The sequence below is a fragment of the Varroa jacobsoni genome, unplaced genomic scaffold (genome assembly GCF_002532875.2).
Source record: "Varroa jacobsoni isolate VJ856 unplaced genomic scaffold, vjacob_1.0 contig01943, whole genome shotgun sequence".
In the NCBI taxonomy this organism is placed as follows: Eukaryota; Metazoa; Arthropoda; class Arachnida; order Mesostigmata; family Varroidae; genus Varroa; species Varroa jacobsoni.
Window position 1 is genome coordinate 30891 of NW_019214725.1, and position 24388 is coordinate 55278.

General features: G+C 38.6%; 3 protein-coding genes across 15 annotated transcripts in view; 2 read left to right on the forward strand and 1 right to left on the reverse strand.

Moving 5' to 3' along the window:
* The window catches only part of LOC111272288 (chitotriosidase-1), a 16938-nt gene extending 14890 nt beyond the window's left edge, over window positions 1-2048 (forward strand). For all 7 annotated transcript variants that reach the window (XM_022853655.2, XM_022853656.2, XM_022853658.2 and 4 more), the window contains one exon: window positions 325-2048. In XM_022853655.2, coding sequence (XP_022709390.1) covers window positions 325-437 — 113 coding nt within the window. In that variant the 3' untranslated portion in view covers window positions 438-2048. The remainder of the gene's footprint in view (window positions 1-324) is intronic.
* Window positions 1080-14982, reverse strand: LOC111272291 (peroxiredoxin-4). 6 transcript variants are annotated; one of them, XM_022853666.2, is made up of 6 exons: window positions 14650-14982; window positions 5896-6003; window positions 3647-3764; window positions 3112-3310; window positions 2619-2825; window positions 1080-2277 (listed from the first exon to the last, which is right to left on the reverse strand). In XM_022853666.2, exons 1-6 carry the CDS (start codon window positions 14657-14659, stop codon window positions 2215-2217), a joined length of 705 nt encoding a protein of 234 aa, XP_022709401.1. In that variant the 5' UTR covers window positions 14660-14982; the 3' UTR covers window positions 1080-2214. The 6 variants fall into 6 exon arrangements, with proteins under 6 accessions (XP_022709401.1, XP_022709399.1, XP_022709398.1 ...); XM_022853664.2 differs by lacking the exon at window positions 14650-14982 and adding an exon at window positions 7991-8030; XM_022853663.2 differs by lacking the exon at window positions 14650-14982 and adding an exon at window positions 6219-6444.
* LOC111272289 (very long chain fatty acid elongase 5) lies at window positions 11924-23669 on the forward strand. 2 transcript variants are annotated; one of them, XM_022853660.2, is made up of 3 exons: window positions 11924-12526; window positions 22403-22595; window positions 22718-23669. In XM_022853660.2, exons 1-3 carry the CDS (start codon window positions 12231-12233, stop codon window positions 23087-23089), a joined length of 861 nt encoding a protein of 286 aa, XP_022709395.1. In that variant the 5' UTR covers window positions 11924-12230; the 3' UTR covers window positions 23090-23669. The 2 variants fall into 2 exon arrangements, with proteins under 2 accessions (XP_022709395.1, XP_022709396.1); XM_022853661.2 differs by lacking the exon at window positions 11924-12526 and adding an exon at window positions 20266-20816.
* The last annotated feature ends 719 nt before the right edge of the window (window positions 23670-24388 follow it).

Consider the following 24388-nt stretch of genomic DNA (forward strand, 5'->3'; position numbering starts at 1 on the left):
GATAGAAATGTCGTAGAGGGACTATCTTGAGCTATCTTTTAAGAATGTCACCTACAGCCTGTTAATATATTCATAGTGGCAAATCAGTACAGTACGGAGAACAGCAAATAAAGTGCCATGCTGTATTATAGAATTCCTCCGTTGTTATCTAGCGTCAGACATCAGATTTCGTATTGTAACGTCCCAAACAATGCAAAAATTGTCTATTGATTACTAATACTTAACGTTTTAGTTTACAAATTTGCCTATATTTGGAGGCATAGCTGAGCTATCTGTTGATCTTTTAATGATTTTTTGACGGAATCGTTTTGTGCGAATTTTTAGGCGTAATGTGCTTCAGCCTGAACTGTGATGACTGGGGTGGGGAATGTGGCCGCGAGAATTTCCCTCTTCATAAAACAATACATTCTGAACTTCTGCTCACGGATCGTCTTTGAGTAGCGGCCCCGACTTCGCTTGAGGGTTAAGCGAGCATGGGCAATATAGTAACGTGGGCTAAGAGACATCGGAGACATTTTTTTTTAATTTCGTATTTATTCGAAGGAAAGTACTTCTCTCTGCGAGAAGTTTCTTTCTTTTGACAGATAGAAAATACAATAATAATGCGGTCGGATGCGCAACAAATTACACCCGAACCACCCACGTCAAAAAACCTGAACACGTTGTAAGGCTAACGTAAGCCGCAAATCGAACGAGCGTGCAAAAATTACTCTAATACTTACTTCAGGGCATGTTGGCGGCAAACTATCTATTATGTAATACGTAATTCACCCACTTGCCCAACTGAAAGCTCGAGCGAAAACATAATCTGGTTCTGTGAAGAAAAATAAGACAGAATGGAGATGGTTAGAGTTTTTGCTGAGTTTCCTAGATAAAATAAGGACGCAAAAGGGCCTTCGGCGATATCTTGCATCTGTAAGAAAGGCTTGATGGCTTTAATAATTACTATATATGTCGGTAGGTGAACATTTGCTCGATCAGTTTGAACTAGCTAGATGTACATCGAGCAAAAAAAGACTCGGGCTCGTTTTTAGCTTGATACAAGCGTATGTGAAACACTGAGAATGATATCACAGGACTACGTGTATCGATCGTACATTAATATGGAATTTCGCTCTTTATTTTTGAAATCACTTTGTGTCATTGTGAAGATTTTTGTCATAGGGCAAACACGTTAGAAAAGATCATACCGGTACGGTTTTTAAAGGAGGGCACCTAATTATGTCTTAAGTGGCTGTAGTAGAGTTTGAAACGAAAAACCAGAGGTTAAAGTATGAAAGCGCATATATGTGCATTGTTTAACATAATAAGAGCCTATATGTGGCCAGTAAAAATCTACCGATTTAACTATTTAAGTATCGACTTACTAGCTACCCACCCATATCGTTATTATGGTCATCCATAAGATGCTGCGTATAAGGTTATACAGAATCTAGCCAGAACTGTAACATACAGTATATTCTTCAAATACTGCACTCTCTGGATCTCGGAGATTTCGGTAAAGTCACATGTTTGGATATGATATGATTAATGATCGTACCGAGTAATGGCAAAGTGCGTCATATCTTTTATATGCTTCAATAAGAAACCATCAATAATTATAATTCCAATGTTTTCAACGACATATCGTCCAGTAACATTTCTTGAAAACACTAATATACTTTCACACTCAACGGATTTAGCATATATGCGATATAGTGTGTTCAATGTATTATGTACATAGAGAAGCCATAATTCTACAGAACCAATTTATGTTAGCAACGAAATGGCGGTTCATCTTGTAACTTGACGCTCCCTTCTATTGTATTTTTCATTATTTTATCTCACATACGGAAAGGATGCTATTATCATTTTATCCTTATAATCATGGCGAAATGCGCGTTCCTGCCTGCACGTATGTATACTAATAGGTATACAGCGAAATATATACGAAGTGTCTATTATTCACATAAACATTTCTCAACTATTTACTTTAGCCCCACTCTACAGGGTCTCAATGTCCATTATAAGATAATATGGTAATGATGAATAAAGTAAACAACAATGAATGCTCGCTGTGATTTTGGAAACGTGTCAGATCATCGCTTCATTACATTTTTTAATCGAAATTTTTGGTGTTTACAATTGATGTTGAGGTCGTATAAGACGCAATGCATGAATAATAGTAAAAGTAATCTTAATCATTTAAGCAGAACTGGTTATCACTAACAAAATTCAAAGCTCGGCAGTGGTGTGCTTCTGGAAGTACTTGAGCTTATCGTTGGGGTTTGGTACAATCTGCAACAGAGCACAATTTACGACCCGTTAGTATGAAGTTCTCTACGGGACTTTCAATGAGACATCCTTATTCCATTATGCCAGTTTGTTAGTACGATTAGACATCGTATACGTCCTAAATTTCCTATTACGTCTTTCACACCTGCATATAATATGCTGCCTACCCTCGATGTTAGGTTTGAGATGAAAACATACTGTTTCATATCGAGGACTATTGTTCTTTAGCAGTTTAAAATGCATGTGTTTGACTCAGCTGTTCATTACATTTATCAAATCTGGTTTTTAAGATTTCAAATCTGTTTATGACACCTTTTTAGGGCTGGTAGCGTTTCTATTCTTACCGTATCCTTTCCGGGTTTCCATCCCGCGGGGCAAACTTCTCCATGCTTGTCCGTGTACTGAAAAGCCTGTACTAGTCGCAGAGTCTCATCTACCGATCTTCCCACAGGCAGATCATTCATTGTGATCTGTCGCAAAATTCCGTTAGCGTCGATGATGAATAAACCGCGCAAAGTATGGCCAAGGTCTTCTAGATATACGCCATAATCCTATTTCAACCAAAAAAATGAACTTTTAATGCCCAGAACGTTCGCTTGAAACACTATCAGTATCAGCCACGTGTTTTTCATCTTTGTAAGACGCATACACAACAGACCCCATAGTAATCATCCAGATTAATTCATCTTTGTCGAAAAACGCATCTTAAATACATACGTTTAAAACAGCTTTGCATTATATGCTACCCTACACTATGGAAAACAGTCTAGAAAACAACACGAGTCTAATGTTGATTTTCTTCAAACTATGCATTCTGCACACGAATGCCTTTATTACCTTCGAGATTTGGTGAGAGAGATCAGACAAGAGTGGGATCTGGACATTGCCAAGTCCTCCCTTTTCACGAGCCGTCTTTGTCCACGCCAAATGAGTAAAATGAGAATCAACTGAACACGCAATGACCTCGGCGTTAATCGAACGGAACTCCTTTATGCGATCGGAAAACGCGACAATCTCCGTTGGGCAAACGAACGTGCTGAAATGAGTCCGAGGAGTCCAACAATAATTACCAAATAAATTGTGCTCCAAGCGAAGTTTATCCATGCGATAAAAATTAAATAGGAAATTTCTTCTCAAACCGTAACACAAAAGGGATTAGAACAACTATTTTAGCCAAGGAAGTTTACAATAATAGCTAGTTTGAGATAATATTTCGCTAATGGTTTCCAGACGAAAAGCAGGTTTGTAGGCTAGCTATTCTTTAGGGGTATGTATTGACATGTGTGTCTGGGAAAGGCCGAATTTTAAATCAACTTGGTTTTTTAATAGAAAGCTATTATGACACAAACTTTTCTAACCTACTAATACTTACAAATCGAGGGGATAGAAAAAGAAGACGACGTATTTGCCCCTGTAGTCGCTCAACTTTACCTCCTTTATTTCGCCATTGACGATCGCCGGTGCTTTGAAATTTGGCGCCGGTTTTGAGACTAAAAAGAACGATATATATTCTCATTAAATCATTGAATTGTGCAAATTACCAGTGCTACCACCACGACGGGGCAGCTAAAAACACATTCATATCAATGTTTAGCATGCAATACTTATTTAGTGCATATGTTAACTACAGTACTTTAGTTATTCGATAATCGGTACACCGCCGACGCTCTTCCGCTGTCAATAGTCAATTTAAAGTGGGATCCACAGGGATACATACAATATCCACTTATTAGAGGCGTTATGGAAATATGAACTGTCACAGAAAATACCAATTATGTGTTATTGCATATTATGTCCTACTACTGATCGGAATCATTAGCATTTTTCAGATCGCTCGACAAGGCCGCATGTATCTTAAGAGTCGCCAGCTTTAAGGAACTGAGATAGCCTTGAATAAACTGGGCGATTTAGTACACGTCCTTTACTAGAACTAGAACAAAAGCGTCAACACACGAGCTAAACTCAGTGTCCAAGTCACTCCGGAAAACCTAGTTAAATATAGATATATAGCACAACCGCAAATAATAAGCACTTACATGTCCGCTGTTTCATACAAAATATCAATGCAATTTTTTAATTCTATTGACTGATTGGGCTTCACTATCGAAAATAACTGATGAATCAATGAAATAATTAAATAAAATTAAATGTCCGTATGTTCCGATATTCGACACGCAAATTCGGGATCATCATTTTTCCTTATTTCTGTTCAGTACTACTTCAAAAACTGCAAGAGGAGCAGTCTTGCTGGGCTTACTGGGATTACCAACCTATTGATCCGGGCCTACTCAGACCGCTGTATCAGTTAGTCTTTATAACAAACCTACTATGGCAAAATATCGTCGGGTAAATCAATGGCAAATGTAGGACTTTTATTAGGAAGAGAATAAAGTTTCAGCCGACTGTTAGCTTTCTCACTGCAAGCCTCTTTTTTCATTTAAAAAAAAATTATCTAATTATATATCTCAGCCTTTTTAGCTGTTGTAGCATGTTGTAAATGGCAAAAAGTCAATTATCTACTTACACAAAACAGAGTATCAGTGCATTTTGAAGTGTTACAATGAATGTTACTTTGCTTAAACAATTCCGAAATGTGATTCCTGTTATTCTTTGAGGCATTTCTACAGACATCAGCTATGGCTGAATGTGAAAAATCTTCGAGATTTCTTTTCAAAGGTAAAATGCTTTTTCTTCTTTCTCTTCTGTTTGAGATCACTACTAGTTTTTGTCCAATGACGTATTGACACAAACCAAGTCAACCTCTCATATTTTCGATCGATTTCATTCAATGAAGTCTTTCTTGTTAAGTTTTCAGTAAGTCTACACTTTCTTAAATGTTTAGCAGACCGTCGGGCCTGTCTCACCCGCTTATATCGTATTTGTAGCTAAGTTTTTCGTTGTCCCGACAAGGCCATCGCTTTCTTGAACAACAAACACCTTTAAGAATGATGTCAATTAGCTACAGGTGGCAACCCTTCGGTTCATATGACCTCACTTTGTGAGATGCCACTTTCTTTGGCAATCCACGCCGTTGAAACACCCGATTGTCTATAGGCGTCTGCCTGCGAATTACGGCTGCATGTCAAAGTGGAGATCAGATAACATAGCTTATTAGACATACCACTGCTTAGGCCGACACTGACTGAGCTTTAGTTTGAGCAAAAAGTCATAATTTTTCTCTGATGAAAAACTGTGTTTCCTGAATTTAAATTCCATACAGAAATACTTCGATGTGAAACAAATAATATTTACTCACACACAAAATTACGATCAACCATCGTTTAAAAATAAATGCAAATCCTGTTATCGTTATGGGGATGTAAGATGTAATGTAAAGGATGAATGTAAGAGAGCAAGAGGGTTATCGGTGCTCGTAGACATATTCTAGTTAAACACCAGGGTTCGCTTAACATACCATAACCGAAAACGAGTATAGGTAAAAAAAAAGATTCTGTTCAAATAAAACACATTAACACCCCTTGGCTCAGAAGTCTTTCATTTTTAAGCTCCCTTATAATAGAAGCCCATTTTAACACTTAGTTTTTTTTAATTTGCCTTCTGTGCCACAGTCGATTTGGCATGGTCCTTGCTGAGTGAACATTGAAAGGTAATAATGCTCACTTTGTGCTTTACTCCAAACGAGATTGTGTGTTCCTCGTCGGATTGCCTCCTGGGGATACACTTCTCCGTCAAGCGACGACGAGCATGACTGTCCATGGGCACCAATTACTGCAAAAGCAGCAAAAGTTATCACTTTACACATTTTTACAAAGTTTGCCCTTGAATTTTCCATACTACTAACCGAACGCCACAATCTCAATGCACATTGATAAACTTTTGTCAGCTTCTATCAGTAACGTTAGTTGAGTACACGTTTGTCGTGAAGTAATTGTTGAGAGAAATAACAAGAACTACGAATGGAGTTGCGCTGTAACTCAGATCACCAAAGCGAGCACAGGTAACCGGTCTTCCTGGCCGCGATTGTTCAGCCATTCAGGCTCAGGGCAGCAGACAGATACTCGGATGTCGCCTCTTTAGCCGTCGTTTCAGCCGTGAGCGTTCGCTGCAAACGCACGCGGAGTTAGCGGAGTTCGATGACTACGGAAGAGAAAGAGTGCTCTATTTTAGGCGGCTATAACAGCTAATAACCCTGTACTGATAAAACATCAGATAGGGTGCTGTGTCGATATCGATACAATATGGCGTGTGTGTGCTCGTAGAGAAGACAAGCTGAATAAGTAATTACAGCGGAAGTCGAAAATGAAGATATTGAAACTAACGGCTATCGATCGACAGGACCGATTCCTTTATGGCTAATGAACGAACGACTGCTAATAACAAACAGCCCTAAAATTATTGATAGGAACAGCGGGTGCGTTTCTGGAATGATTCCTTTGTTTATCAACGCTGACGGAGGGTTTTACAAAATATATATGTAGCGCCTAAGCATGGAGTCCGTATGGGCTATTAATGGCATGCCAGCGATATTTTGACCTAAGCAGGACAGTTTACCTCTAATTGATGGCAAGAGTATGATGAAAAAATTCAGTATTTTATTATATATATTATATGTATATTCCCATGTGACTTGTAGTCACTCCGACATATAACAGAAAGAAAAATAGTTACGACAACTAATGGTAAATTAATTATTTTTCCGCGTATAAAAAACTTAGTGTCTCCAGATATTAATAAGCAGCGTTGCAAAGATTTTTATGAGAATGTTCGGAACATGTCCTGATATAAATCATCGCGTCGCATAAGTACTAGCTAGAGTACAATAAAAGTTTAAGTACGGAACCGCGAAAATCCAGTTCGGCTTTATTTATAACATTTTTAGCTGTACTTTAATGATCGAATTATTATAAATCTAATTAAAGCGGTGCTTACAATTGAGACTGCCTAATACAAATGAATAAAAAAATATTTAGTAATTAACCTTTTCTCTGAGTTTTAAAACACCAATACTCTTTTTAGGTTATGTTTATTCTATTGGTTCGCTTAGAGAGGCCTTAGCTCGGACATTTTTGCGCGACGGCTTGACGTGGATCTATTAAAGGCCGTAGTTTTTGAAACTAATAATGGAAAAATGATTTAGTCTACTAACAGATATGGCTTAAAGACGACTAGGCAAAGAACAAGAAGTCGATGGTCTGTATTTCGGTTAAAATTAACCTTATAACTTTTTAAGCATGCTCGAATTGCGCGAGTGATAAGCAGGCTAGAACACGTCTTTAGAAATGATTAACAACGAAATCGGCTAAGCGTAGGCTCAACGTAAGCGGAATGTGTTATTTTTTTGTTTCACTGTTCTCTGTATTTAAAATTATTCAACCATAAATTAAAATTTCCCTTCTAAATTCAGTAGCTCCCTATGGAACTAAAACCGACGGTTTGCTATAATAAGCGTACTAAGCCTTGAACAGCGCGTGTACTTCTTTACTCAAGAGCTTTATTATTTCAACGTACATGTATTTATTAATGTTCCTACATTTTTTTAGCTGTAACTTAGCCCACTGTTTTCGCTACTTAGTTACTCCCATTAGGCCATAGTAGTTTGGCCAGAGTATTTTGAGAAGTTAGATCTAACCACTACGAGACACAACAATCAGGACTTCCTTTTAATGCTTTTTCCACCTTCGCACACTTTCATTAAAACAATTTAATCAATTTCTGGCTATTCTCAAGAGAGGCCAAGTAGTGCCCTTCGTTTAACCTTTGTCTCGTTCGCGATTGTCCATCCTTTTAACGCTGAGTCATGCGCAAGTGTGGTTTGTCACTGTTATCCAGAAAGTGGCAAACAGTTCCATCATCCGTCTACAAGTCTCAGTTATAATTCACCTGTGAAAATACGTAACGTTACATAACCGGCATTGGTCGCGCAGTTATATAATCGTTGTTACTGATATTCTGTTCCTGCTGTATTGCATAATAGTGTACCGCCATAGGGTTGAGTAGTGTTTGATTAAATGTGGTGGCCTGCATTCAGAAATGTGGGGGTTTTACAGCGCCATGTGATTCAAGCTGAAACGTACGTGTTAGCATCTAACCGATGATTATCGGCTGGTAAATTATCCAAATTGTCTTATTATCCTTCTCACGTATATACTCTAAGAAGATCACTCAACGATAGGCACAAATGCGAATGATAAGACTATGTGCTAGATGTCAGCTGATGTGCTAATACATCTAATGGCTGCCTGTTAAGTATAAGTAACTACAAATCGTCGTCAGTCGATACATCCTGGAACAATCTGGGCTTGCAAGTCTGATAAAATCAATTATACAAGTGGACGAAACTTTTCGGGCCGTAAACCTGTGATCTCGTGTTAGTAATAGTAGACGACTAAAACACTGAATTGCAGAATTCACCAAGAGGAACTGACGTGGCAATTAAAGGCCGCGAAACCATAGACTTCTTCCCTTTCATAATTTCTCAAAATCGATCTCTAGCTAGGACAGCATGCATTGACTAATATTTCAAGCGAAAGGGCCAATGGTTTTTACTTTTGCTGCATAATTGTTATAAAGAGGCTTAAATGGAGGTTGAAACAACAACATGTTCGGTAGGCTGAGTTCAGTCAGAAACTTAGGGAAGCTGACGCGTCGAGGCATGTCTTCTAGGCCCTCATTTCAGTTAGAAGTAAGTGAAAAGAAATTCATTCACACAAATTCAATGGACATAAGTAGACACGTATACAAAGCATTGGCATGTCTCTACAGCACAACAACACAGGTGTTTCTGCAACGCTGTTGGCAAAGCGTAAACAATTCCTAGCAGTTACGAACATGACTGTAGTAGGTAGTACCTTGTCATACTGTGGGCTGCTTTTACTGCAGAATAAGGATTGATCAAACAAACCACAAAAAAAGCGTAATTATTACAAGTGATTTCATCGTTTTCCTGCTAACAAAAACTTCCCATTGGTGAGAACAAACGTTGGAAGCGCGACGGGCACCCAGATCAAGGAGGAAAATATTTCGAGGTAGCCATGACGCTATTCAGTCGTAACACGGTCATAACGTCATCGGAGTAACAAAACGGATACACGTATAATAGAGATGGTCAAGTACCTGATTATGCCTGAAAATACGCTGGAAGTTGCTTAAAACAAAATAAATACACAGCAGAAGACTGTTTTACAAATTCTGACTATCGTTTTTGTCGTCTCGGCCTGAAGCCGACACAATGCTCAAGAGTTTATCCGAAATGTCTGTACAAGCGCTACTAGTTTTTTATTCCATTTGTTGCCTGCATACAAGGTAAAACATACTGCCCGTCGTAGTGCTAAACTCTTTTCGAGACGAGGTTTTATCAAAATAGCAAATGATTGAATTTTGATATTTGGATAAGGCTGAAGTCTCTCAGCGTCAATATCGCTGCTAAGCGTCCATGGCACCTCGTGAAATGGAGACAATTTCGAATATGTTTTTCTGTTCTGATCTTATCCAGCTCAATTATTGTGGCATCAGTCGCGTTTTCTGGGGAGCAGTTATATTTTTCATTATAACTGGCAGCGAAGAATGCCGTATCCGTTAGTTTTGTTACCAGTCGAGATTGTTCCGTACGACTAAATTGCGTTTCTCGTTTTGTATTTTTCCGTTCAAGTGCATTTAGTGCCCTGTTAAGTCCACTTGTGTTCATCACAAAGACTTCAAGCGCTCACATTTTCATATAAAGGAATAATAATAGTTTCCATCGCGATATAGTTTTTTTTTTTTGCAAAACCATTGCCTAGAAAGAATTGTGCCTAATAGAGATCTATCGAAATTTTGAGTTGGACTAGGCACCTATGGGTCGGGACCTTAGGATTCGAATGGTACACGATTTTCGGGTAATGGCTGGTTGCGATACGCTAACTTAAGGCCATACATGGCTGTAGCTTCACTGTCCTGTCACATTGATAATCTGTTAATTAAAGGATTAGCTGCATTTTACCGGCTTTATTTTGCCTCTACTGAGGAAGCATTGCAACGCACATCGACATAACGCTAACTACTGAATCAGGATGTGGAGATTTTCATTAATCAGTATAAATACGATTTTTTCGTCGCATTTCCATACGATTGGTATCGGCAGCTCCCATTTAATTCGGCCAATATTGATAGGGTTATTATCGTTGTTCAGTAATCTAAATCTGACCACTTGTACAATGAATTTATTGTAAAATCGGTTACTGAAAAATCATCTGTATTTCAAAGAAGACCTTTCATTATGCCGGCCTGCCATCATTACGTTTTGCTCATATGCCATTATGAACAAAACGTAATGTTGTACAAATATATATTTGTTAACCAAATTGAAACACGTCCGTAGCATTGCGGTAAAGGATATGGCAAGCAACTTCCACTGTGAAGTATATCATGCATAAAAAGTGTTACAATATTTATATTGCCGGGTTATGACTACTATGAATAAATGAAGTAGCTTACTGGGTTCACTGAACGTTTTAAGCTAGTTTAAACTAAAACATGATGCTCGATGTAGAAGCGAAAACGGTACTTTGTTATATGGCAATGTTGGACTAACTACCGTTCCTGAACTTGCTCTTCTGATGGATGAACGCCATCAACTGATGGCGTAAGCAAAAAAAACCACGGCTGACCCGTGTATCTTAATGGTATTGTCGTCGCGTAATAACGCCAGCGGTGATCTGTTGCGCCTCGATGCAAGTCATCGATGTCAATTCTGCATTGTTCGTCGGAATATCAATGGCTGTTGTAGGACGAAGTTATCGTTTTACTTTAAAAATTAATTTTCTGTATTAAATTTTCATTGTCGGCTGTTATCTGCATTGGTAAAAAAAAGTTTTCCTGTATATTTAATTAACTACATTAAACTGCATACATTAAGTGAAAATACTACCTAGCTTAAGTGATTAGACCGAACGGCTTGGATAAAATCAAGGGCCATTTACCGGCCAAAAAAGGGTACGAAGTGATCTGAGAACGTGCAGCACAACGCAAGGAACAAGAAGTCGCCTTTCAGGCTGAGTGTTCGCCAGACGGACTCTTCTGACTACGATTGCTGTTATTAGATCAATTAATCAATTAAAATTTATTGGTTGAAAAGCGGCTCTCAGAGGTTGAGGAAATTTGCTCTTTTCAGTTTGTATTCATAGATCCAATGGTTTCACTACAAGGAAATCCGCTAGATGACTGATAAATAGAGGTTCTCATAATGAAACTAGCGATCCTAACGGCAAATACATCTTGCTATTATTCATTTCCTGACATTATCTTTAAAAAAAACATGGCAAAAAAAAAGTTGAGAATCCAGGTGTACACCTCACACAAAAAAGTACTATAGCAACTCCGAGTGCTGAAATTGAAATAGTTCTCTTGCAGGCAATCTGCAGAGATCCAATACCGCGAAAGTCCGTGTTTAGCGGCGCTGTGTATAATGTACTAGCCGCTATGAGGATTTGTCGTAAGAACGCGAAGTAACCGATAAGCGATATACAAAGTCTTCTGTATCTCTAGAATTCATGCTGAGGTGTTGCATCTCGTGTCATAAATATATAAAAGAGGGGGGTGAGTCCAGAATTATCCTTCCGCGATTATTCCCTTTCCGTAAGTTGTAACAAGTTGCCGGCCTTTTGTATATGAGTTTTTCCTCGTAAAAGGATTCAGCAAATATATATCCTAATTCACTCGATTTTAGCACAGCTTTGAAAGTCATATCATTTCTTCTTAAGACCTCGTATGGCTCTGACGTATCACTGGATTATATCCTTCAACCTTGTGACAAAATCTTTGCAGGAGGCAAAAATTGTCACGCTTTAGTGATCAACATTGAAATCTCGCAGGTAAAAGGACGCTGTGTGCGTTATAAGATATTTTCACGCGGAGTTAATATAGTGTGCTGAGACTGGTACAACCCGTTCCTGCAGTGTTTGTGGCCAAGTGCCATCTATCCTGTTGTTTTATCGGGGGACTTCAACACGGCCGCAATCATGGAATCAATTCGACAAGTGGCTCGCAACCTCATCGAAAAACAGGATTATCGTACAAAGGATTTGCCGCTCGTGACGAATCCCTTCTTCGTGTTCGGCTCGATTTTCGGCTATCTTTACATAGTCCGCAATGGTGAACGCTGGATGAAGAACCGCGAACCTTTTCAACTCAAGCAAACCATTCGCGCGTACAATGTTTTTATGATGCTGGCTAACGCATACTTCTTACGCATCGGCCTAGCGAATACATACTTTGGTGGAGGCTATTCATTCTTTTGTCAAGGCATTTATGGAAGGTAACGTTTTTAGACTGTGTTACTAGTTATATATTTCGTATGGTCAAGTCTGTAGGTCAGACGAAATAGTATTAAAAAAAAAACTGATATTATTGTAGGCCCAGTAACAACGGGAAATTTGCATTTGAAGCGCGCTACTGCAGCTATAAGACATTGGTTATTGTCCCACTTCACGAAGGGAATGGCCTTAAAGTGAGGCTTGCCCATCAATAATAAATATTGCTTAATATTCTATAAAACTATAGATATTGTTCCGGAGAATTTTGTTGTAGTTGAGAGTTTCGCCAAAGAATGGCTGTAAAGTAGCGTAGGCTCCGCAAACAGTATTTCCCCTTTTTTGCGCTTAGAGCAAAAACACACATATATAATAAACGCTTGTGGAATGATCGAAAATCATTTGAGGTAATGAGATAAATAATAATAACTTAGGTATAGGCTACTTAAGCCACTGAACTAGTTAATAGTTAACAATAAAAAGTTGAGATTCGTCAGGCGCGAATTTCCAGTATAAAGATGGAATTACTCAATAAATTCTAACTAGGGTCGGAAATTCAATAGTAGTATACATGCCAAGTTGAAAAAAGAACGTTTTTACATATTATTTCAATGCTAATTACGCTGGCAAGATATTAAACAGAACTTTAAATCTAAAACGTCGTATTGTACTGATTAGATCGAATATTCGGTCAGAACTAATTAAGCTTTCAACTAAGCTATCTGGTAATATCACAGCGGGCGCTTAAAGCAGCAATTATTCGGCAAAGCACTCGCCTGATATCGAGGAAAAGGATTACGTGTGCTTTTTAATACGTTTAAACAGCATACCCCCGAGGGTTAATCGAATAACCCCCAATAAATAGCCACCACAGCGCCAAAATATTGTAGATCAGTTGTCTCTATATTACTCCAATCAATATGTAACTGCTAGTTAGTAATGACAGAGCACAATCTCTTAACCTTACCTAGAACGTTTCTAATAAAAAAAAATTATTCATTTTTAAAGTTCAAGCATAATGAACTGGAAGCTTTGATTATACTGCATCTTACGATGGAGTACCCAATGAACGACTGGAACTAATTTGTTATTGTCTATCACGGTCTGCGCAATGCACTCACCTATTATTCTTTTTGACCTATCACACAAGGGCAGACAAAATGACTTTTTTTGCTCATGCCAGATTAAGCTGACAAGGAACACGGTGTAGTGAGACTATTAACGCACCATTTAAGCCTCTCCCCTACTTTGAAGGCACGAGACTCAAATTTCCCTCACCTACAATAAAAGGACATTCCACTTGTGCGATTTTCCGCCTTTCCAACTTAAACTCAACTTAGGGGCGCTATGGCTGAACTATTAAGCTCTTGTTGTGATGTCCATTTCGTATATCTTAGATGCGAACATTATTCCGCGTGCGGTTTTGAAACAATACGTTTCGCATTGTACCTTTACAGTACGAGGCGTCGAGTTTCTATGGCCTTAGGTTGACACCAATCTCCCTCTCTATATCGCTCACGGTGGTAGGTCTTTCCCATTGACTATGACTCGTCCTAAAGCTCTATAGTGCAAAATTAGCTGGGTTTTAACTTGTTGGAAGCATGGCAAAATCCGGTTCCCTTTAATAGGTCGATGGTGTTTGCGTCTGCCTATCGCTTGCCGCCCTTTTTAGGCTCATTCCGGTCCTTTTGACTGGATGAAGTGGGGCCGAAGAACCTAATTAGGACGATAACTACGAAGACTGCTATGTTTTTCTCAAGCGCTTACGTACTAAGCAGTTCGCTCAGGCTACAATATATCTTTCGTATGATGCTCATTCTAACGGTAATACGGCCCTCCTCTTATACGACGGTTAGTGGGAATGGTAGGTGATACATTAATGATGCTTCGTACATCGTATGCTTACACTTAAAACCGAAAATTGTAGTAGAAATTCTTTTTCCGCTCATCCAATTTGTCCCAGTGTCCCCTCAACTGTTGTCCTTACAATTAATTGGTAATTCATTCGGTGAAAACCACTTCTCAGATCCATCGTTTTCTTTCTTCTGTGATAACAGCAAATTTTTCCAATTGTCAAGTACATACCAAGTATACGCGTCCGATGTCAATTGATAACAATCTCTCTCACCGTTAGCCATTTATGCCGCAGCTCCTCTGCTCAAGCCGCTAGCCTTCAGTCGCTAGATCACCTTTATAGCGGCCCTAGTAGAGTGCTATGAGCGGAATAGAATCTGAGCACGTTCGTTTGCACGACAGTTTGGCGTCGATGGTTCATGTAATTATTCTATTAACGTACACGGACAACTTAAGTTTGCCATTAGTTTTATCAGCACTTGTTGTACGTTTAATTTTGCCTATTTCGGTGAGCACTTTTCCAAGAAAAGTAGAACCACAGTTTGGATTTATGAACGTGGTTGTTACAACTCTGTCGTCGCAGCTGGCATCCTCTTATTCGATTAAATTTAAGCAACTGTTCCTCCATTTGCCGTTCTGCAAATGGCCACGTCCCTTACACACATGTCTTTCCCAAGACATGCAGTCTCCTTCCCCCATACAACATCTTAGCACAGGTAAAGCTGTCTACGACGCTTTCCCATCCGGATAGCGCGATAGCTGTCGAGGTGCTGGTTTTTAGCGTTGTTATTGTGTCAGATGTTTCACTTTGGTTGCTGGGGGGTGAAGCCGATTTTAGGTTTATTCAAATTAGGATTGCAGTTACGACCATATTCTACCTACTTGTTGTTATCTCAACTGTGGCTGCACATAAAACCTAGTGCTTCTTTAGCTTACAACGTTTTGATTTCTAGGCCCGACTATTACTAATCACCGGTTCCATGCTGTCTTGAAATAAGTTGCAACTGCTGTTCCTGCTCATATTCGACTAGCGATCACTAGCGAGATCGTTAACATCGTTCAAACCTAACCCATCGACCATTGCCTTTTTCGTGGCTCTACCGAATTTGCTTCGTATTTTGTATTATCATTTGGTGTCCTATTCTGTCCGTAGTAGAGTACAACTCAACTAGAACTAACTACTTAGGTACCACTGTTGCATCACGAACTCGGCGTATAATTTAAAGCTTTCTTCCCTTTCTTTTCATTTGCTCACCAAATGATTAAAGGACGACCTGTTACGATGACACAACTGTTGGAGGCTTGTTTACGCGTGCATATAGCCACTGCTCTAAATGCTGTTTGTCGGATCACTCTCATGTACTTCGAAACCTTTGCACTGATATATAACTTTATATATATACATACAATGTAATCAATGTCTTCAAGGTGCGAAACATCCGCCCATTTATCAAACTTTCCTTCGATGTTAACATCTCTTTAACAGAATACGATACGCGTGTTGCATAGTAATGAGGGCACGATGTATTTGTCTGAATGCTGACAGTAGAGAAAATAACAACAATCTAGTCAGGTCTTGATTTCGAGTGATTTGGCAAAATGGTATGGGATATGATTCAAGCTAAGGTTAAACCTTCTGGCTTAGCCAATACTATTATATTAAGCGTTATATTTGCGATAATAGTATCTAAATGTTTGGTACCGAACGGTTATAAAGAGAAAAAACCGTCGATGGCATTGCAAGCGAACTAAAGCGTTCGCTTTAACGTCGAACTTTCTGTTATCGTTAATTTTGCCTGGAACAAGAGCATATTAATACTAAATTTGAGTTAGCTACTCGCGTACCCATTTTTAGGGTAAACTTTGAAAAAAGAGTTATTCAGAGACAGCCAATGTCACTACTGCTATTTGGATAGTCACGAGAACGCTTCCTATCCCAAATCTACTATAATTCTCAACGTTTCTAAACTGGAGTTTCCAAACCAACTCGATTCTCTCCATGGTGGATCTTCTCACCGTGGCAAGTCCTGTAGCCAATTTTTCTATCTTAGGTAAAACTTCATCCCGATTTATTATGTTTGACTAATTAGTTAAAAACCTATGATTTCTTTGTTCTTTATTTAGAGCCTTTTCATGACTAAAGAGAATTTCGCTGTTGGGATCATATGTTCAAAAAAAACCTTAAAAATATTAATATAACCTTATTTTCCCACACAGAATGTAACGTACGTGTCTGGAGATTGTTACGATATTGCTTTGATCAGGGCTAACATAATCAATAAAAGGTATTGTTTTGTCTACTTTAGCACCTATACGTTAACGGGAGCGGGAATTCTATTAACAGTCACTCAAATATCATCAGATGTTCGGCTCGAATGCTATGAAACATTAAATAATCGTTTAACAGTATATAACCGTGTTTATAATACGCAAAAGACGTAAAAAAAATTAGGCTTGTTCTGGGAAGTTAAGTAAACAGCGAAATGCTGATTCTCATGCTGGTATTATCATTTTTGCAAGCAAGTGCTACCTTCTGTTGTGGGTATGATGAATGTCGAAAAATAAAGAGATGTTACTTGAAGACATGCATCAATCCATGCAGCTGATTCCATTTCGAAATAATTAACTACGTTCTGACAGCTATCCTCGCAGACAAGTTCTGCGTGAACAATAGATCTTAGTCAAGAGTTTTTACAGTTGTAACTACATGCTAAACCATTTATGTGCACCCTTTATAGATGGTTACGGTTTTCAGTGCTTTTTTTCTTACATTAATATATTGATTGTTCGAATAAACTACTGAGAAGTTCTGTACCACCGCTCATTTTCTTCCAGCGGCGGGAGAGAGGGTTGCCAAGATGGAGTCTGCTATGGCGCGTATCAATGTTACAGGGTGCCTGCCCTCGCCACGACACGCTTATTTCTTTTCTAAATAATAACAATCGCATTAATAGAGGATGCTGCCTAAGTTCCTATCCGTCTTGAAGCGCTTCGTTGGGTCGGTTGCCTCGACGAGCACTCTTAAACTCTCGATAATAATTATTTACACACTAATTTCTGACAACTAATTAGTCATCCTGAATCACAAATGATCATAAATTAGTTACATGCTCAATTGTAAAATAATAATTTTGAACTCATATCCAATTGCCACCTCTGTCTCCATAGAGATCAAATATAAGCTTGATTGTGAGACCCGCAGATTAGAATTAAGACGTTTACAATTCCTACCTTTTTGCGAGTTTATAAGACGTTCATTTATACTTTTTAGTATTTACTTATCTTATTTAAATTATCGATGACTAAAATTGATGAGCCTTTCGCATTTCAAAAGCTTGGCTTGCTATTATACTTGCCTGTCTTTAACCCAACGGCAACGTAATAGGGTACGACACAACTCAGCTTCACTGTCGCATTGCTTCAGTTCCAGACCATTTGAAGTCATTGTTTTATCTCCTAAACTTCTAGCATACCCCCTGGATACAACACTGCTCCTAGTTGAATGCTTCCTTTTACGGGCTTCATACAATTATTAGATTGTAATAAATTTCAAGACGACTCCTTCGCCTGAAAGCTTCACGTCAAAATGTTCAGATGTAACGTTGACAAGCTCGTCGAGCTAGTTTGAGATTCACTTCACTATTAAGTGTGTACAGTTACTAACTTATTTGTCCGTGATCCAAAAAAGATGGTTAGTCATCGAAGCGAAGTCTAAAGAATATGCTAGATGCAGAATGAACTCCCACTAAAGCCTTTGTAAAACGGTTTTTATAACGTACGCCATGTGTGATCTAGCATTACAGTAGAACAAAACAGCTTTTTTGTCGGATGTTTTTTGTTAAATAGTCTCGTTCACTTAATATGACACATCTTCTAAGTCTAATCCCTATCTCGAAAACCTAATCAACTCATTTAAACAGTCTCCTCACACACAGCCAATTATATACTTTTAAGCCAATTAATCCTTATACACAGCCAAATATCCCCGGATTTTAACTTTGGAAGAGGCAAAGCAGATGGGTTAGGAGTCGAGAATGGCTCTGAACTCGAGGTAAAGCTGCACAATTAAGGCACAATTCGCTTGTGGAAAAGAGAGAACATTTTTAAATGCTACATGGAACACTGAAGGGGTAAAAGGGAAAACGGGCAATAAAAAAACCATCTTACACATGTTCTAACGTAATGTGATGAATATAGTTCGTTTATTTTTTTTTAGCTCCAAGCGCTTTTTCCGCACGCGCTTCATATATGACTCGACACACTTACCAACGTTGCAACATTGCTAAATGCTTCGAGCGAGACTACCACTATTAATAACCTTTTCCGATTTTTACCCAGAGCGAAGATCAGGACGGAGCACACTGACTAGGGAGAGCACCCCAGTTGTTTTTTTTTTCGCAGTTTTTAAGACGCCAAGAAACTTAGTGGGACCAAACTAGGCAACCTCTAGCCAAAAAAATTGTTCCTAGCTTTATGCACTCGCTGCGTTCGTGCCCTGTTAAGAACGTGTCCTGCTCTTCAGTAGAAATATACGCAGAACATCAGAAGGAACGGCATGTAAAGTCGTTATTGATACGTATGTCAGCCACAGCTGCACGTACCAAAATGCCCAAGCCAACCCTATCCCCACCCGTGCAACGTGATATTATGCCGAGATTGAGCTGTCGTGCAAGTCCATACACAATCTGCTATAAGTCACGTGTGGCGAATTTAGGTGGCGCACCGCACGAGTGCCTAGTGCTGACTAGCATGATAAGACTACTTGTATCATTCCTCTCTAAAATCTCGACATAGAAGACTCAGTATTTCTCGGTATATAATAATGCCTTTCCAAGTCGGACTAATTCAATATGTACCATACGAGAAGGGAGACTAAATAAGAAAAATATTAAATCGATAAGGAGAATTGTTCTGGCGGTTTTTCTAATTTGTTCTCGTTTCAAATGCAACTTACCCTGCACCAAAAATGCTTTAGGTGTGTTGTAGAATGCCTTACGTTTTGTCATTAAGCATTGCTAATTAGCCGTCGGATCAGTCTAGTGAATTTACGAAATTACGAAACAGAATATAAGTTAAGTTTAGCAACTTACAACTATAGTTTACAAAACGAGAATTTTAATGGAACTATCCAACTATCGTCGAACGTGATATTCGCTAGACGTACGTTTTCAAACCGACGTTACTCATACTATTACCCTTGCTGTACTAAGACTCACAATCCATTCCAACAATTGTAATTGGAAACATATCGATATATAAAGGCTTGTCAATTAATTGTCAAGAACATTGTGCATGGAACCCTCCGTTTCCTCACGCGCGATTCACCCTAGATAATCTGATGCACACAAAACTCTATCTATCATCTATTTATCTAACAAGATACTTAAGGCACATTTACGGCTATTCTATTGCGTCCTACATTTGTGACTTGTACTCAAGCCGTAAAAAAAATTCAAAATTGACTTTCTACATGACGAAGTCAAACCTTGTTACACTTACACGTGCATTTTCATTAAGGTAAATGGCAATAGCACAAATAATTAACAGCTCGATTTCCTCAAATTTCCTGAGATGCCTCGTTCAAGATGTTTCCTTATTTGTTTAGCGAGTCGGTCCGCTTTAGAAAACCAAAGACCAATCTGAAAGGTCTGTTTTACCTTTCTGGTTCCTTTTCAGGACGCTACGTAATCTGCTTCGTGCATCGATATATGCAGCATAACAAAAAAGAAAAAAGCCAAGTCTAAAGCATGCTCCTCCATGCTAATGGCGTTACAGAAGCGAGATCGATGATAAAATTTTGCATAACTTCCTTCCTGTAGTCTATAGTGACATCTTTACTTGCTTTGATAGTTTTCCTTGACGAACGTCAACTAGGTTTTTACTGAAGCTGATGGATCACAGGAGAGGACAGGGGGTCGCGTTACGAAACTGGCATAGTAGACCCTGCTTTCCTGTGAGCGATTCACTTCCACGAGTAGCCAGGACCACGAGAACTAAAAAAACTTCAATCCAGTGTCTGGCTACCCGTGATTTTCTGCCGTGGACACAGCGTTTCAAGTTATATCGTTCGAATAAAGATTCGGGATTGACAATTAAAACGTTGAATTGATCCAAAACGGCAGATAATCATTGAAAAGTGGCAATAATGGAGAGTATGCGCCTTCTTTTGCGTAATTTAATCACAAAACGTGATCCGCGAACCAAAGATATGCCGTTGTTAGTCAACCCGTTATTCGTGTTTTGTGCTCTTGGAGGCTATCTCTATGTGGTTCGCAACGGCGAACGCTGGATGAAAAACTATCAGCCGTTTGAGCTGAAGAACGTTATTCGAACGTACAATGTTTTCATGATGCTCGCTAACATTTCGTTCCTTTACGTCGGCCTGAGCATGAGCTACTTCGGTGGCGGATACTCTTTCTGGTGCCAAGGAATTACTGGCAGGTAACTTTGTTCTTTTTTAATAGACTTTGTATTCTTGTATATGCGTGTATTTGGATTTTCTCTTCAGTTGCTCCCATTTTATTTCAGGCCGGAAGGCTTAACTACACTTACTAGTAATAAGCTTTTAAGAATAATTTTTGGAAAATATCAGTGATTCGGTATTGATTAAATATAGCTATAAATCCATGTGTATACATTTGTAGTATAATGTGTCTTTTTATACAGGAATAATATTTTTGTCAGAGTTAACTGATGAAGAGCAGCCCAGGTGTGACTTTTTTAACTCGCTCGAAAGGCAGCTCGTCAATTTTTTCCTCCTCGAATCTTTTAATACAGACTGGCACAACGGTGACAGAGCTTTTCTCAGGCATGTTCAGTTACCATATCTTAATTTCATACTGTTTTATAGTAGGATTACTTTTTTTTTTTGCCACTATAAGGGTAATTCATTCACCCAATGAAAGTGTTTGTATATTTTTGTCAGAGCTATCTGCAAATGCCCAACATACAAAAATCCAAAATTTAAATAAACTGAACCTCTGTTAAGGCTGTATCCAAATTTCATTCAGAAAGCGACGGTTCTACTTGATCCGCTGTAATCTAGAATAGCTGAGCTTTCTCGCGAGAGACCGTTCATACCTAAGAGTAGATAATAGAATGTTCGTCAGATAACACCCTGCCACTACTGAAGTTTAACTTAAAAAATCAGACAAATCAGAGAGTTTGAATCGAATACATATGCTTCTTAGCTTGACTGCAAGTTGTAATGAGATTATTAACATTTATATATATATATATATATAATAACATTATAACCATTAACAGTCAGTAGGATTTTGTCCATTGATGGTTGGTAAGAGACTGCCACGATCCCAGACACATAATGTATCTATTGGTTTCCTTGCGTAATACGAAATCCTTATCGAGAAAACTGAATGAGAATGTGTAACGCCGGTATTCGAGAGATAACGAGAAATAAAAAAATGACGATAAAATATATTAATAAAATTAAGAATGATATACAATGCCTTTTGGAGCCGATAACAAATGCATGCATGCAGTTGGATCGCTTTTGACAACAGTTACAAGTTGAGCTATAGACTTCTTGGCAAAAAAAAGACCATTTTGATCGTTTATTAAATAAAAGCTCAAGTTTTCATCGTCACAGAAATGAACATTCGATTTTAAAATTCATGTGCTAATCTTTGTTAAAAGCTGCTTCAACAAAAGTCAAATTATCTGATAATATCCGAGGATATTTCACTGAGCCTGCGCCACCATGCTTTTTGCAACCTTATCGCTGAAAGAAACTACGTAAATCCTATTGGGAACAGGCATTGTTTACTAGTATATATATATATATATATATATATATAAAGAAGTCATTTTAGTTTAAGGGTCTTGACTTTACTTTTTTGTGACTGGCAACCACTGATTTAACAGATGTAGATTTTGCCCACTATATATATATATATATATTATAGACAAGAGTGTGAGAAATGCCGACCCAGTGTTTACTGACAACAACGGTTAGCTTTTTATAGTAAAAAGAATGCCCCTTTTATGTTTATTGACTGATTACACAGGAACGATGAAAACTTCCTGTGGGCCATTAGTGTGGGTTGGTGGTATTTGCTCGTGCGTTACCTTGATTTTCTGGACACGTTCTTCTTCATTCTGCGAAAGAAATTCACGCATGTCTCGCGACTGCATGTCATCCACCATACGATCGTCGCATTCAACGGCTCATTTTGGTATCTCTACGCGCCGGAGGGCCAGGTACAAATAAGTTTCAAACAATGTTTTGCTGGAGTAGTACTGTGATATAGTAACATATGGAATCTTGCAGTTAGTTCTAATTGTAATAAGGGCAAATATTTACTTTGGTCATAAACTTTCAGCCGGCTGCGGGTCTTTTCGTCAATGCCTTCATCCACGTGCTCATGTATGGCTATTACTTCCTAGCGACGTTCCCGGCGATGAGGCCTTACCTCTGGTGGAAAAAGCATCTCACGATGCTCCAGATTGGCCAGTTCATCTTCTTTATAGCACACATGTCGATTCCACTGTTCTACGACTGCGAATTCCCGCACTACCTGGTTCACTTTGCCATTGCTCAAACCATTCTCATTCTGAGCTTATTCATTAACTTCTACATAAAAGCTTATGTCACGCAGGAGCAGAACAATAAGCGGCATCCACGAGTCAAGCTTGATGTTAATGGCAACGTGTACGAATTAGATAATCAAGTCTGCTCCGAAAAGATGGAGTAGAGTCGAAGAAGGAGATCCTATTTAAGATGAATCGTATATGTAGATAGGCAGACGACGAAAGATACCCCCTGTTGGCAAGTTTCTTGAGAGCTACATCTGGCATTCAGACACGTTCCAGGACGTGCTTACAGCTTTAGTGACGAAAGGCCAAATAATAAAGCAACATGTTTTGCGTCGTAGTACATTGCAAAAAGCTAAGGCTTCAACAGTGCAGTGGAGCCCTGATCATGGCAATAACAAGTGTATGTCATTTTGTACGTTTGTAGCACAAGAGAACGGAACGGAAAAGGCCAAACAAGACGTTAGGCGCCGTTTGTCGACTAGAATGAAGTACGACCAATGGTGTATCGTATGCGCAAAGAGAGCTAACTATTTCCAAACTGTTTATATCTCTTGATCTAGAAGTAGATCCAAGAAGGGAAGGTACGAGCGGACGGCGCAAAATTTGACGTGCGACTTACGAGTGGCAATTGCTTGAGCTGCAGAGCGCTAGAAGATATAACAAATTATATGAAAATGGTATATATTGGAATTGGCTATATTGTTTTTATAATAAAGGACTATAGTAATTAAAGTTATACGTGGTTGATGTCTTGTTTTCGAGCATATGGGATGCAGGCTCGGTTTTCGAAATTAATCCTATTGTTTTCTCAGTTTGATTCAATTCAATTCGTTAGATTTTTTCCAATCATATTTGAAAGCTATTAGGTTTTTTTTCAACTTTTCAACAATTTTATAAAATGCCAACCGATGCATAGTTGAGCAAAGTAACTAGTCAGTAATTCTGTCACGGTAAAAAGATCGTTTTTCTAATATAGAAGATTCCTCCTGGCATAGCGTGAGAATGTTTGAAATGCAGTAGCTACCGTGGTTCCCTTGACTAACATCAAAACATTCTGTACTAGGCTTAAAAGTAGTACTTTGTGGCCTTACTACGAATGTACCACACAGTGTCGTCTGCTCTTTATTGCAAAAATCTGCATATGTCCTGCTATTTCAACAAATGGAAGATGAGTACCCTTCAACTGTTAGGAGACTTGTATTTTTCGACCCTAGCATATATAAGGATGCTTTCTCTCCTTTAAGGCGCATCTTACTCCACCCATGTTTATCTGTTTGCTTCTATTTGGTATTCGAAATCTATCTCTTTTCTATAAATCTGTTGAAATTTCACTATGCAATAAAAGGTGTTTTGCATTGAGTTCAAACACCAACGGTAAATGTTTCTGGTGAAAAAAATATACATCTAACATCAACGTTATTTTGCCATTTGTTAAGGTCAAGCAACAGTTGCGCCAT